General features: G+C 36.4%; 1 protein-coding gene across 1 annotated transcript; it reads right to left on the bottom strand.

Moving 5' to 3' along the window:
* Positions 1 to 4,630: 4,630 nt before the first annotated feature.
* Positions 4,631 to 12,681, bottom strand: LOC113706425 (pleiotropic drug resistance protein 1-like). The gene is made up of 24 exons (XM_027228327.2): positions 12,269 to 12,681; positions 11,995 to 12,115; positions 11,195 to 11,283; positions 11,032 to 11,116; positions 10,788 to 10,947; positions 10,630 to 10,706; positions 10,455 to 10,508; positions 10,272 to 10,362; positions 9,804 to 10,105; positions 9,419 to 9,700; positions 8,961 to 9,277; positions 8,731 to 8,891; positions 8,521 to 8,624; positions 8,252 to 8,408; positions 8,100 to 8,165; positions 7,822 to 7,985; positions 7,169 to 7,501; positions 6,780 to 7,070; positions 6,613 to 6,696; positions 6,376 to 6,509; positions 5,888 to 6,115; positions 5,608 to 5,779; positions 5,153 to 5,407; positions 4,631 to 5,056 (listed from the first exon to the last, which is right to left on the bottom strand). Exons 1-24 carry the CDS (start codon positions 12,586 to 12,588, stop codon positions 4,796 to 4,798), a joined length of 4,308 nt encoding a protein of 1,435 aa, XP_027084128.1. The 5' UTR covers positions 12,589 to 12,681; the 3' UTR covers positions 4,631 to 4,795.
* Positions 12,682 to 14,780: the final 2,099 nt, after the last annotated feature.

Genomic DNA, 14,780 nt, shown 5'->3' with positions numbered 1-14,780 from the left:
GGAGAGTGAAGACCCTCTTGGCTTGCTTGGAATACTGAGAGACAGATCGTCCTAATCAACTGCGATGGGGCTGAGACCTTCGAACGATTGGTGATGAAGATATAGATGAAAGAGCCGGTTTTGTTGCCTAAGAAACTAATGATTCAGAGAAGAAAGAGACTAAGCAATCCAAGTCTCCAAAAAAAGTTGCTGCTTAGATTTGGGTTCTTAATTTTACAGAAGAACACATGAAAAAGTCATGAGCCTAGATCGGCGGTGATAGAGATGCTGTTGAAAATGAAGATGGCAAGATGGTGATAGCGAGATGATGGCAGCAATGAAAGGGTGGTGTTGGCTGGATTGATGAGGCAAGAAAAAGAAAGAAAAATCAAAGGGGAAAGGGAAAACAGAAAAATGTTCTGAAAAAAAGGAAGAAATAAAAGCCCAGAACGTTTTGATATTTCCTTGAAGAAGATGATACTTCTTATAAAATTTCAAATGAGCCCCTTAGTTCTACCTTTGTTTCAAATGAAGGAATAAAGTTTTTAAAACTTTAATTGAGCCTTAAGTTAACCTTTGATTTAGTTTGGAAATAGGGTTAATATAGGAAATTTATATCTTTCCGTCAATTTGGATGATTTCTGTCCATTATCCAAAGAAGTCCAAAGTATAGGGAGGTTATGTGTGGGTTTTTAAATAATGAGGAAGTTTTGTGTACAATAGGTAAACCACAGGGGGGTTTTATGTATTTTACCCTATTAGTTTAGACAATTTTCTTTTAATACAAGTTTGAACATTAAAATTAAAAGGAAATGATATTTGAACAACTCTAAAATGTTAGGAAGGTACAAATTATAGTCGTAAATGTGACAATTATAGCAACTATTTTCATAATCACTATTTCTCCAGATTTTATTTATTTTTGTAGTTATCCTAGTAAGAAGTCACAATCTTCTCCACCTAATTCCAATTAGAAGGGCAACAAATGCATAGAACTACAACCATAACAATGCTAGACAACTAAAGCAAATATAGATGATATAGATGAAGTTAATGAAAGATTAATTTAGCAGAGACAGTGTGATTAATTTAGTACACGTGCACAAGTTTAAATTACTACACTCTTCTCCGCAAGTTTTATTATGGTCATTGAACAATTTATGGATTGCCGCCACTCTTCAAGTGTATAGATTGTTACATTCAATCGCATGAGAGTTCAAAAGATCAGGTGAATGTCTATAGGGGCTGGATGTGCCGCCTAACACATAGGGATAATGCAAGAGAATTATATAGAGTTTAGTTGTATTAACATAAAATTAATTGTTAACAATGGTCGATAACTTTTTAAATAGTAAAAAACATTGTAAATTTCTTACAGGGAAAGATAGTATAATTTTGTGCATATTTTATATGGTGTAAAGGACATGATCAATGGATAATAGGGATGTGATATTGTCTGAAGTATAAAAAATGAAAATTTGAGATCAGTATTGGTAGAGGTTGGTGCAAAACTTGGAAACAAAATCCAAGAGGAGAGGTACCAAGTAGTTAGCTAGTCTGACTGCATAATGAGTCACCACTTTTGACTCTAATCATTTGCTTCCTCATGGTTCATCTGTAGAGCTACTCTTTATCTTTTCTGGAAGTTGAATATCTTGATTGCGAAGGCAAAGATGAGTGTGAAAAGAGCAGCTGTTCCAACTATGATAAGTGCCACGAATCATCAGAAGTCATGGTTAAATCCAAAATAACTTCTGATGAAGTTTTCTACTGTTTGATTAGTGTCAAACATGTCTTTCTTTGATGTCTCCAAATTGTGAAGCAACTAAACCATACAATGTCCATGCCACAGGGCAAATGTAATAAACCACCTCCACCAGATTGGAATCCGCTGCTGAAAAGCAGTGAAAGAAATAAAAAAACATAGTTCATAGCTCAACCTGATGCCAGATTAAGGAAAAGAGTTTACTGGTTTCGGAATGATGAAACCTGAAAAAGAACTCCATATTGCATAAAACGAAGATGAAACAATAGCCGCAATGTTGTGGTTTGGAGTAATTGCAACTGTCATCTTCCCATAAACTGTGAAGTACAAGAAGGTAAAATACGTGAAAAAAAGTATCAAAAGAAATTGACAGCCATCCATGCAAACCCAATCATTGCATAAAACTAGAACTCCATATATTAAAGCTTAAACAAGAAAGTAAGGGAGCTCGATCGCGACCTGCTTTGACAAGGTAATAAAGCTATTCTTAGCATAAAAAGAATCTGACAAATACTGCAAAACTGCAATAGTACAGAAAGTGCTGAAAGGGATGTGATCAATGTTGGCAGTAAGACTGTAAAGAGTAATGAAACTGTTTAACTGAAACTTTTGTAAAAATGTTTGCAATTTGATCATCAGTCTTGGAATGAATTACTTCTTTTGGTTTCTTGAGCCAAACTTCAAATTCAGTACTAAATTTCTTAATGTATCCAAATGACTTCTTTGCAACTTGAAAGTGAAATTCCCATGCATAATAGATGAACCTGAATAAGAAATTTGCAATACAAAAAATGATTGTTATGAGAGACATAAAACAATTCTTCAAAATTTTGTATGGTTTTTCATCAACTTAGTCACCACCATCATCTTTGGGCAGCTTTTTGTGAATCTTCATAACATAATCTCCTTCGATTACCTCATCAATGATCTCCTCTTGAATTTTAGCAACATCTGAATTTTTTTGTTCACAGTACTGCACTTTAGAATTATCAATTTCTAACAAATTCAAAGAAAAATTATTGCCTATCATTTTCACTGAGAAAAACTCATTGTCAACTAGATCATATATACCACAAGTCTTATTTTTGAAGATGACAGAATAATTTTTCTCCGATAACTGCCCAACACTTAACAGATCTTGATTAATTTCAGGTACATACAAAAGATCAGAAATAATTTTGGTACCTAAACCATAATCAATAGCAACACTACCTTTGCCTTTCACCTCAATATAATCTCCATTTTCAATTCTGACTTTGGAGATTTGTGATTTGTCAACCTTTCTATATATAGATTCATCATATGCCAGGTGATGAGTGCAACCACTCTCTATTAGCCAAATTTCAGTATTGGAATTACTGCTTGCAAAACAAGTGGTCACAAAAAGTTGTTCCTTCTCTTGTTTATCAACCATCTAAGGTTGATGTCCTCTTTTTCCTTTATTTTTGCAAACTCTCTCTATATGTCCCATTTGCTTGCAAAACCTAAATTGAATGTTAGGCCTAAACAAACAATATATTGAAAAATGTGAGGTTTTTTTTTACAGTGTGCAAACAGAGGATTTTTGCCATTTTTCTTTTCATCTTTGGTATTTTTCTCGCTTGTTTCTATCAACTTGTTAAATTTGATCAGTATCTGTTACCTGAAAAGCACCTTCAACGAGTTCCTCAGTTCTTGTGGCTCGTCTTTGTTCTGGTGCCTTTAAAGCATTGGCCAATTCTGCCAAGGTCATTTGAGAGATATCCTTAGATTTTCAAGATAAGAAATCTTGGCTTCAAACCTCTCTGGTAAATTCACCAAGACTTTCTCCACAACTCTGCTATCTAGAATTTGTTTTCTAATTAATCTGATTTTGTGTACAACATTTAAGGGTCTGTTAGAGTACTCTTTAATGTTTTCTATGTCTTTTATCCTAAGGAATTCAAATTCTCTCCTAAGGTTCAAAACTTGCATTTGTTTTGTTCTATCATTGCCTTGGTAAGCTACTTTGAGAGCATCCTGAGCATCCTTTGCAGTCTCACAAGTTATAATTTTTGTGAATACTGCATTGAAAATTGTTGAATGAATGCACATCATTGCTTTTGATCTCCTTTTGATCTCACAATTGTTGAATCTTTCGTCAGTTCAGGAACAGAATCTGTCTCTACCATATCTCAAAGATCACTAGCCATCAAGTAAGACTTCATTTTACGGCCCAAATTTGGTAGTTGTCACCGGTGAATTTGAAAGATTAGACAAAAAATTGTTTCATGACATTTTGTTGTTGAAGGTTTAAGTGTATAATTTGATACTACAAAGGGGATCCTTACCACATTCACTCACTATAAAAAAAAGACTTAGGCCCTTACGATATAGGTTATAATACCACTTTGTTGGTTTTTTAAGATATAAGCTTAGCAACAACACCTTAGTGTTGCAAAAAATTAGCTTATAAAATACTTATATTAAGTTGGAAAATGAGCTTGTATTATTCATTTATCAACTCACTATTGATAGTGTTTACAAAGAAACAAACTAACACAATTTCAGCTAACAATTCTCTAAAAAAATCTCAACAAAAAGCTACTTGATAACATGAGCTTCTACGTAACAAATCTTAGCTAAAATATTTGTTAACAAATCAATATGATTTTTTTGGTTAACAAATATCTTGACAAGACTTTTTTTTCTACTAACTAAATTATTCTGGTATCAAATACAATCTAGTAAAATCTATAAAAAAATTTGGCATATCTCAACATTAGAACTCATAAAAAATTTGACTTCCATAGTTGCAAAAATATTGAGGATTTTCCAGAGATGGCAAATCAATTTTTTCCCAAAAAAACCATTTCTTCTTAAATTTATACAAATCCACATTTGTCGCTTTATTTCCTGCTCGGTGAATTTTGCAAATTTGAAATTTTGAGGATACAATAATATATAACAAGAAGCAGCCCTTTAAATCGGCTGAGAGGAAGTTGATTTTTACAGAGCTACCAGCACTTCCTATTCTCTATACACTGCAGATCATTTTGCTCTCAAGTATATCTATCTGGAGTAGACTGTAGATTATCTTTTCTGGAAGTTAAACATCTTGATTGACAAGGCAAAGATGAAGGTGAAACTGGTTGCAAATGCAACTATTATGAGGGCCGCAAATCCCAGGAAATCATGCTTAAACCCAAAATAACTTCTTATGAAGTCTTTGACTGTTTGATTCGTGTCAATCATCTCTTCCTTTATGTCTCCAAACTGTGAAGCAACTAAACCATACAATGTCCAAGCAACAGGGGAGATGTAATAATACCACCTCCACCAAACTGGAATTCTCTGTCAAGAACCAGAGAAAAGAACATGTAAAGTTGTTGCACTTTATTTATGATAACTATCTGTCTCAACCAGCAGCTAGTGTGGACAAGAACTTACCGGCTTTGGAACAATGAATCCTGAAAAAAGGTTCCATATTGAGTAAAATGAGGATGAAACTATGGCAGCAATGTTTTGGTTTGGTGTAACTGCCACTGTCATCATCCCATAAGCTGTGAAGTACCATAAGGTAAAATACATGAAGAATAAGTACCAAAAGAACTTGGCAGCAGTCCATTCGAATCCGATCATTGCATATACTAGGACTCCATAGATGGCTGTCTGAACCAGAAGGTAAGGAAGCTCGACAACAACCTAATGTGGCAAATTAAGGAGTTTCTTTAGTTTCCAAAGGATATTACATTTATTGGCGTCAAAGTAGAATTTCATAGGAAAGGAACATGTAGATGAACATGTTAATGGATAAGAAGAGGGGATGCTATAGAATGTGTTTAGCATCTTCCCATCATCATGCTCTAGTTTGGCTTCCGAAATTGATTGTGTATAGTATATACCTGTCCAAAAGCATATGCTAAAGCTGCATACATTCCGGCCGCTCTTTCCCTGTAGAATACTGTCCTCTCTATGGCAACAACAGGCTGAACTGACGTTGCATTTTGTATACCCATAAATAAAACAGCAGAATACATAGAACCCATGGCGTTAAGTAGATCCTGAAGCCTTTCCCTGAGATCAAATGCAAGAAACTGATTCACGGAGGGACTAAATGGCAGGAAATGCAAGTTAGAGAGTACTTGAGTATTCATTTTATTCTTTAGTTTATCATCTATTTACCTTTTGGAGCCGAGCTTCCAGTATATTGTTCCAAACATCAAAGCTATAATTGTTGTAAACAACAGTCTTACTGCAGTATAATGTGGGTTTCGCCAATAGGACAAGTGCTGTTTCCATAAGCAAGCCATGAACTGGATGAAGAATGGCTGAGAGTAACGAGTGCGAAAGTACAACTCTTTGGAGCCTGGAGCAGGTGTGCTTAGTTCTTTGATTAGTGCTTTGTTTCTCCTGAATTTTGGCCAGAACGTTGATTAAGTAATGATTGGAGACATCCATGTTATTGCAACTGACAAGTTGATAATCTTCTAAAATTCTGTGTTTAGTTTTATGATTTTCTTTTCAGGTAACTGAGATTGTGAGAGATCTGCAGCTAATATAACCACTCAGTAACATCTATCATTCTGTCAAAAATAATGTAGGAGTTTGAAGCAGCAATTATGTGCAAATTTAGTACTAACTAGAATTTCAGATGTGACAAAAGATTGTACCTATAAAGTTCTGAGCCTTTATATATTTGTGGGAAATTAACTCCAAGAGCTGCTTCTTGTGCAATTGAAGACACTTCCAACATCCAAGTTGCAGGATTGTAACCATCTCTAATTTTGTCTATTCCATCAACGGCCTGGGCGAAGAAGAAAAGGAAAACAAGAAAAAGAGAGTTTTCTTTGTCAAGAATTAGCACTTCTGGAAAAGCTCCAACCAATTAAAACTAGATGAAACCATACCTCAAAGTACCGTATGAGATCTACACAATGGCGGCCCAAGGGACCAACAAATATCTCTTCGCCTCCACGTTTTAAAAGAACCAGCTGCAGTCAAAATTAGCAAGTACTTTGTTTTAGTTTCAAAGCTGAGACATCCATTTAGTTTAGACTAAAGAACGACCATTCACCTCATCAAAAGCATCAAATATATCAATGCTTGGTTGATGGATGGTGCAGACTACTGTTCGACCTGTATCCACTGTGTTTCTCACTGTTCTCATAACTATGGCAGCAGCCCTGGCATCAAGTCCAGAGGTCGGTTCATCCATGAATATAATTGAGGGATTAGCTACAAGCTCAACTGCAATTGTCAGCCTCTTGCGCTGCTCAGTTGAAAGTCCATTCACTCCAGGCAATCCAACAAGTGCCTCTTTCAATGAGGTAAGCTCGACAAGTTCCATAACTTCTTCAACGAACATCTAGAGTATATAAAATTCATAAGTCAGATATTAGCCATTGGAGAAGAAGATAACCTATATATTTTTTTGTCCACCTGTATCACTTATCTAAAATTCACCTTTCTGGTTGCAGCATCCGCTTCAGCGGGCAGCCGAAGCCAAGCAGAATACTGCAAAGACTCGTATACGGTTACATGAGGTGAATGAATATCATTTTGTTCGCAGTATCCTGCTATACGGGCAAAAGTGTCTTGCTTCTTTGGGTACCCTGATATGGTGATTGTTCCTTCAATATAACCACCTGTTTTTCTACCAGCCAAGACATCCATCAGAGTTGTCTTACCAGCCCCGCTAACGCCCATCAGAGCTGTCAAGACCCCTGGCCTAAAAGAGCCACTCACACCTTTTAAAAGTTCAAGTCTGTCCTCAGTAAGTCCTTGTGCTTTCATTTCCTGAAAGCATATCTATATTCTCAGATTTCACGAAACATACAGACTGGTGTTCACCAGGATCATAACCAATTAGATATCATTGACACCAAAGGCATCCAAAACAGAGGAGCAGGATTACTAAGTCTGAATTTAGCCTGGACCTTACAAATAGAAAGAAACTAAATTCACATTAAGAAGATAAAAGGGTTTTTGTTGGAATACTGGAGATGAACATCTCTCAAATCACCAAGCAGACAATCTGTCGAAACACATGTAGAAGTACCATCACAATTACTACGCAGACCAGCAAAATGTTAGGGTAATCACTATTCTCAACTAACCTGTGGCATGTCTACCGAATATCTTATGTCGTCAAAAGTGATTGCAAAAGGCTCAAATGGTAGGACCATCCCTGGTTTTCGTTCTGGCTCATCTTCACTAATGCTGGCCACTCTAGATGACATAGATCGCGATGATACATTTCTCCGGGCATCATCTTCACTTTCTGCATAATTTGGAATGCAACATAAGAGCAATCATTCAAACTTAAAAGATAAGTTTACAAAGGTGGATAGCCCACCGGATAAGCGCTTCCCACTTGATAAGTCAACAATCTCACCTGTCTTGATCGAGCTCCTCTCTGCCAAAGTTTCTTCAGATAAAACTGCCTGGGCCTTCTCAAGTGCTGCACCAAGTTTACCCATGATTAGAGGTGCCAGACTGGTTTACCATTTGAGAACAATCCAAAAGATGAATCATTTTGAAACTTACGTTCCAGGAAAGTTAAAGCCAAAGTATATAAGATATTGAACAGAAGTATATATCCAAACAGAGCAGCAGCTCCAATCCAGTACCAGCGGGCCTCCACAAAAATGCCTCGAGCCTTCAAAACTGAAACTCCTAAGGGTTTTCTTGATCCAGAAGACAACTGCAACACAAACATGAAAGAGCAGTTAGCAATATGCTACCTGAAGTCTTGAATTTGTTTGATTACATTGTATTATATTGTCTTTCCTGTTATAGAAAAATAGAACACGTACATGTCTCCAACTATTCCCCAGGAACTCGTTAACAGAAATAGCATTCTCTGCATACGTCATAGGGGAAATCCAGTATCCCCAAATCCACCATTTTTTAATTTTATCTGAAAGAAGAAGCATGGAATCAACTGGAGTAATTGCAGAAAGAAAGGGTAGAGCCCTAACGTATGAAAAAACACTACATCTTGTTTAAGGTTCACACTGTTTTACCATGAGACAAAACATATCCCCCCAATGCTAGAAATGCGACCAATACAAATGATCCAAATGTGTTTGCAATGACCATATTCCTTCCCAATGCCGCCATAAGGCGAAATAGCCCTGACGCCATCTGGCCAACAAATATGAGCAGAAGGTACTGTCTGAAAAACCTGTATCACAGATATCTTTGAGTTTAAGAAGCTGAGATTCTTAGGACTAGTATTCATTTGATAGATTACCTTCCAACATTTGAATCATATCCAGTTACATAGTATGTCATAGCAACCCAAACTCCACTCTCTAACAGCGTGAATGGGATCTTCAGTATCCATGTAGGCAGCGCATATGCCCATGCAGGGAAGAAGAGAAGGTCGCGTTGTTTGTAAAAGACAGGAAGCTTCAAAATCGTAAAAGCAAGCTCTGCGAATCCATTGAACATGATCATGACTGTTGTGAAAAACAGAGCCCCCATGAAAATCTGACCATCAGTTGTAGTTTCCTTGTGCATCTTAGTTCGCAGAAACACTGTCATTGTTATCAGAGCCATCAAGAATATCTGCATCATGACGAGTAACTAGGTAATTTAATTGACAGCATGAAAGACTTCTTATACTGTGTTTAGCAACTAAAAAGCTTTTAACTTTTTCACACAGCAGGTAGCCAACTATATGAGCTCAACCTGGGACATTTGACTCACTTTTATCAATTGAAATGCATAGACAAATGAGTTCCTTTTCATAAGAAGAAATTCTCTCGAAATGCAAGCTTTCAGAAGTTCCTTTTTGCTAACGCCAAACTTCTCTGTGGTTAATGCAGCAGGATGACTCTTGGATTTGTCAAAAGGAACAGCAAGCTCAGCTCCTAGATTCCTTCCAACATGAAATGATTGAAATGCTTCAGAAAAATTCTTGACAGAAACATAAGTATAAGGTTCATCTCTATATGCCCAGTACTGCTCTTGATCTTTATTTGATGTCACCTACAGTTTACAACAGTATAATGACTCAATGGAACTTCCAAGATGTACTGAAAGAGTTCAAAAGGTTCATAAAAGGAGAAAATGAACATGATTCTAGATTTACTTCTTGTAAGAAGTCAGCAACTCCTTTTCTTTCGGGACATTTGAAACCCATGGATTCAAAGAATTCCAACACATATTCTCGTGGACCTTGATACACAATATGACCATCAGCAAGAAGAATTATGTCATCGAATAGATCAAAAGTTTCTGGTGCCGGTTGCAATAGTGATATAACAGCAGTTCCATGAAGGATATGGATTGAGTGCTTAATTGAATTAACAATCTGAAAGGTTGTCGAACTGTCCAGACCAGTTGATATCTCATCCATAAGAAATACTCTTGCTGGCCCAACCATCATCTCCCCTGCAAATATTTGGTTGTACCGATTTCAACAGGGAATTTCCAATAAAACCTTTTTGTCTATTGTGGGGGTGGGGTGGAAAGAAATACAATTAAGAGAAAGTAAGATAACTAGAATTAGCTAATAATTATCACAATTCACAAGGATCAGACATCACTATGTTCTTACCTGTTGTTACCCGCTTTTTCTGTCCTCCAGAAATCCCACGTATCATTTCATCCCCAACCATGGTATCAGCACAGAACTCCAGTCCTAAAATCTGCAGAAAATAGATAGAATAGCAGATAGTTAGATACACATATTCCTGCTCCTGAAGGCAGACTAACAGTTTCCGGTAATTTCTCCTCTCACCTTGATTATGTAATCTGTTACAACACTTGTCTCCTGTCCTTCAAGCACCAGGGCCTGCAGATTGATACTATTAGGGGACTTTCTGCTAATTGAAGACAATAATTATCCAATGTATTCTGTCGCTAAAAGCAACTCCATGACTAAAGCCAAGGGGTTTAGACTAAGGTATTTTCACCTTCAAAAAAGTATCAAGATCAGAGTCTGGCTTAATGTTTGCTTCCTTCTCTCTCCTTGATATTTCCACCAGCATATCTGGAAAAATGGAAATCCTATTATGACAAGATTTAGAAATGCTCATAACATGTCAAAGAATTAACTGAAAATTTCACTGACCATGACGAGATCCAACGCCTTGACATCTTGCTGAAAAAGCTAGTGTTTCTCTCACTGTAAGTTCACCCAAATGAAGATCATGTTGACTAATATAAGCTGATGCCCTTTCGGGTACAAATTCTTTCATCTCATGGCCATTGTATGTAACATTCCCAGAAACCTATTTCATCAGTTAATATGCATTTAGATACCAGCTAAAACTTTGTATCAACAAATAGACAATCAAAGGAAACCATATCCTTACTTTAAGATCAGAAGGAAGTCTTCCAGCCAATGCTAACAGCATGGTGGTTTTACCGGAACTTGGTGGTCCTAAAAGTAGCGTTAGTCTGCAAAACTAACTAAAGTAAATATGAAGCAGGATCTGAGAAAGAAATAACCATTCACGGTTATTAATTTATGCTCACCTTCCAGGCTTGAGATTTCCGCTGACATCATGAAGAATTGGAAATGGTCTCTTCTTATTTGGAAGAATATGAAGAGAGCTCAAGAAACCCTTCGAAAAGGAAGATGTGGGAAAGAGAAGAATTAAGATCACAAGGAAAATCTGTACTCTGAGTTGTGACATGAAATAGGTAAATTACAGTTAGGTCTATTGAACTTTAGAGGGAGCAACAACTCTGCTCCAGGAACTGCATTGTGAGATGTTTCAAGACAATTGTGCTCAAAATTATGCCACCTTTCCTTTTAGTTCTTTTTTTTTTCTACCCCTTTTGTTTCTTCATTTTCCTTCTTCCAACTTACAGAGCACCACTTTCCTCAAGTGCCCTTCCTTTTCTGTCATACTCCACAATATCCTGTTTTACCAACTCAAGAAATGCATAACTGGTCTGTAATCCCTAGCTCGCTGTCCCCCAGTGCCCCCCAACAGAGGAAGGGATACAGGGTGGTGATGAAGACAGGAAAGGAATGATGAACAAGGTAAAGAAACAAAAGGCAGGGCTAGGGTACACAGACCAAAAACTATAAGCCTACTTTTGATCACATATGTATCCTAAATTATCAAGATAAGAATTATATTTGATAAAAAAGTCTACAATCCAACTGTTGCTCCCTCAAGGGGGTAGAGAGCTATCCAGACATTGAACATAATAGCAGTCTTGCTGACTCCCAATTACTTTCTATCTGCATATATAACTCATGAATATCCACGAACATATGCTAGAATACATATATGATCCTTAAAGATTGCTTAAAGATTGATTACCTCTAGTATGTTGAAGGTGAAGTTGAATATTGTTGGCAATGCCCTACTGCCAACATAAGCCTGTGCTTCAACATTCAAATGCTCAAATCGGACTTCAATTGTGGGAAACTCAATGCCAACTCTAGTTCAATAGGTAAAAGAAAGAAAAGGAAATATTAATACAAGATAAGGAACAAATTCATCTTCAAGGTACTCTTCTGAAAGGGAAACCAGGTACAAGGTAAACCAAAAAAAAAAGGAAGGTAAGGAGAATCCACAAATTTGTTGAAGTTACCTTGCAATGCGTTCCTTGAGCTTCAATAGGAACACCTCGTTATCATCCTCTTCGTTCATTATTCGATTCACAATGTATTTCCTCTCAGCTGGTTTTAGATGTTTGACATCAATCTCACTTGTCTGGCCTTCTTCTTGAGTAAGGATACCTCTTCTTATGCGAAGATAAGTGGGAAGCCTCTCTATAGAAGCCCATTTTAATGCTTCTTCGTCGTCTTCTTCGCGAGTAGACTTTGAAAAGATTTCGACTGCAGTGTTGCTCCATATGTTGGAATTACTCGACCGCAGACTGCTAAGTCTGTAAGCATGAGAACTCTCCATTTTCACTCACCAAAGAAACAGAATGTTTCCTCAAGAACTGAACTTTTGTAGCTTATGTACCTATCTTCTTCACCATTTATCTGGCTTTAGAGTTGGAGGGACTTTTGATTCTGCTTAATCTAGTAAGGCTTTTATAGCATTTTAAGTACAAATTTAAAAATGGTATCCACATCAAAGTTAGTTGACAAATGTGAGGAATGACTTATTGACAACCCTGAGCATTAACTTCTTAAATATGCCTCAAATAATTCACATACTCCAGCCAGAAGTTAGTCAACTAAACAATGAAACCTCCTTTTCATTTATCCATTTTTTTAGTTTTTTGAAACACAATTGTAGTGGCTTACGAATGAGAATCTAACATCATACATTGACCAATGATAAAATATTTCATGTTGCAAATCACGAGTTGGATTTTCCTTAAATATTTCATGTTGAAAATCCCAAAATGACAAAATGAAGCATTGGATCATGTTCAGATGTCCCTTGTATGAGGGCAGCAAAGCTTTGCAGCAAGTGCTCAACTCATGCTAAGTTAAAACAAAAGAGATAGCTAAATTTCTGACTACTGCAACTCAAACATCATAGTTTACCAAAAGAATCAAACTTGCCTGTTTGCCTAACCAAAGGAACCATAGGCACACTACTCGAAAGAATGATGATTTTACCACTTCGGTTATTCCCCCCTCTCTCTCAATTTTAGCATCACTTAAATAGTTCACTTTCAAATGATGAGTCCGGTTTTATACTACATGTTCTTACTCGTTGTAGTTAATGTCCAACTTTTGTTTTGCCTACAATGCATCTTAGTACGAAAAGATAATTACTACTACATTCTGTCAAAAAAAAAAAGCCAATTTGCATAGCCAAGTTTTGTCACTTTCGTTTGCAATTTAACAATTTTCTTTTTGTACAAATTTGCTACTTAACATGTATGGACGTAAAAGATATCCAAGTAAAATCTCCACATTGCAATGAATCCTTCTAAGTTTTTTTTTCCCCAAAACCACCTAGAAGTGGTGGGATGTTTATTAAAACACTTGCAAAGAGTTCATGATAGAGGAGGATACACCTCCTGATTTTGACTAAATAAGCTCAACATGCTCCACATAGCAATGAAGTTGTATCCATGTAAATTTGATAAATTAATCTAAAATCTTGCTACCTTTTCCTCTTTCTTTCCCTAATAATAGTTCAAGATTACAATAAACTCAAACCAAATTGCTGGGATCAACACAAAGCATTATATTTGACCAGCATCACAATTAACCTACATGAATGATAGGAAGAATAGACCACATATATTGGTAGAAATATTAATATGTTCTTCCTTATGCGCAATAAGCCAATATTAATATTAATTAAAGGTGACTCCTGACCCGTTGGGCTAACTAGCTAGTTAATGCTGTTACATGTTAAGTTGGTAATTAAAGACTGTAGACTATTGAGTTGCATGGCCAAGCCTAGCAATGATAATACATTTATACAAAGTCATAGATTTGAATACAATATGATCGTCCTCTAAGTTTTGACAAATACAGCAATTGAGGACTTTCCTTTAACCTCCTTGAGATGACTTTGATATTCTCCAAGAACCATCTCATACCGCATTAAATATGGTTTTGCCAAAAAAAATTAATAATGATAATAATTTTTTACAAAAATGATAACTGGTTATCTGGATCCTACGTCTTTTGAATAATGCTAGTACCATAATTGTGATTGACAACGTTAACAGTTCTTTTCTTTTACGATGTGGGGGTGGGGAGGGGGGGGGGGGTGGTTAGCTTGTTCTGAACTAAGGTGGTCTTTGCAACAGGATGTGAAAGTTAACAAATATTAATGACCTTACCCATGAAACCAATAAATGAAATTTTTAGTAAAAATAGATCAATTTCCACCGTCATATTATGCTCCACCAAAAATTTTCAGATTTTCGAGCACGATAATCTCGCTTCAAGTCAACCCGCATGAAAAAAAAAAAGGAAAAGAAAGAATGAAAGAAAGAAGAAAGGAAAAGGATAACAATTTGGAGAAGTGATGGCTCCACTTTTAACCAATTTTCTCATCATGCTTGAGTCCAATAAATTGCACTCTATGCAGGGCGTTAGGCAGTGACAAAATGAAAATTCACAGCCAGTTTGACCAAATACAGTTCAAGTATGTGAAAGGGTTCTAGATTTTTGTCTTTG

The sequence above is a fragment of the Coffea arabica genome, chromosome 8c (genome assembly GCF_036785885.1).
Source record: "Coffea arabica cultivar ET-39 chromosome 8c, Coffea Arabica ET-39 HiFi, whole genome shotgun sequence".
Classification (NCBI taxonomy): Eukaryota; Viridiplantae; Streptophyta; class Magnoliopsida; order Gentianales; family Rubiaceae; genus Coffea; species Coffea arabica.
This window is presented reverse-complemented; position numbering and strand designations above follow the sequence as displayed.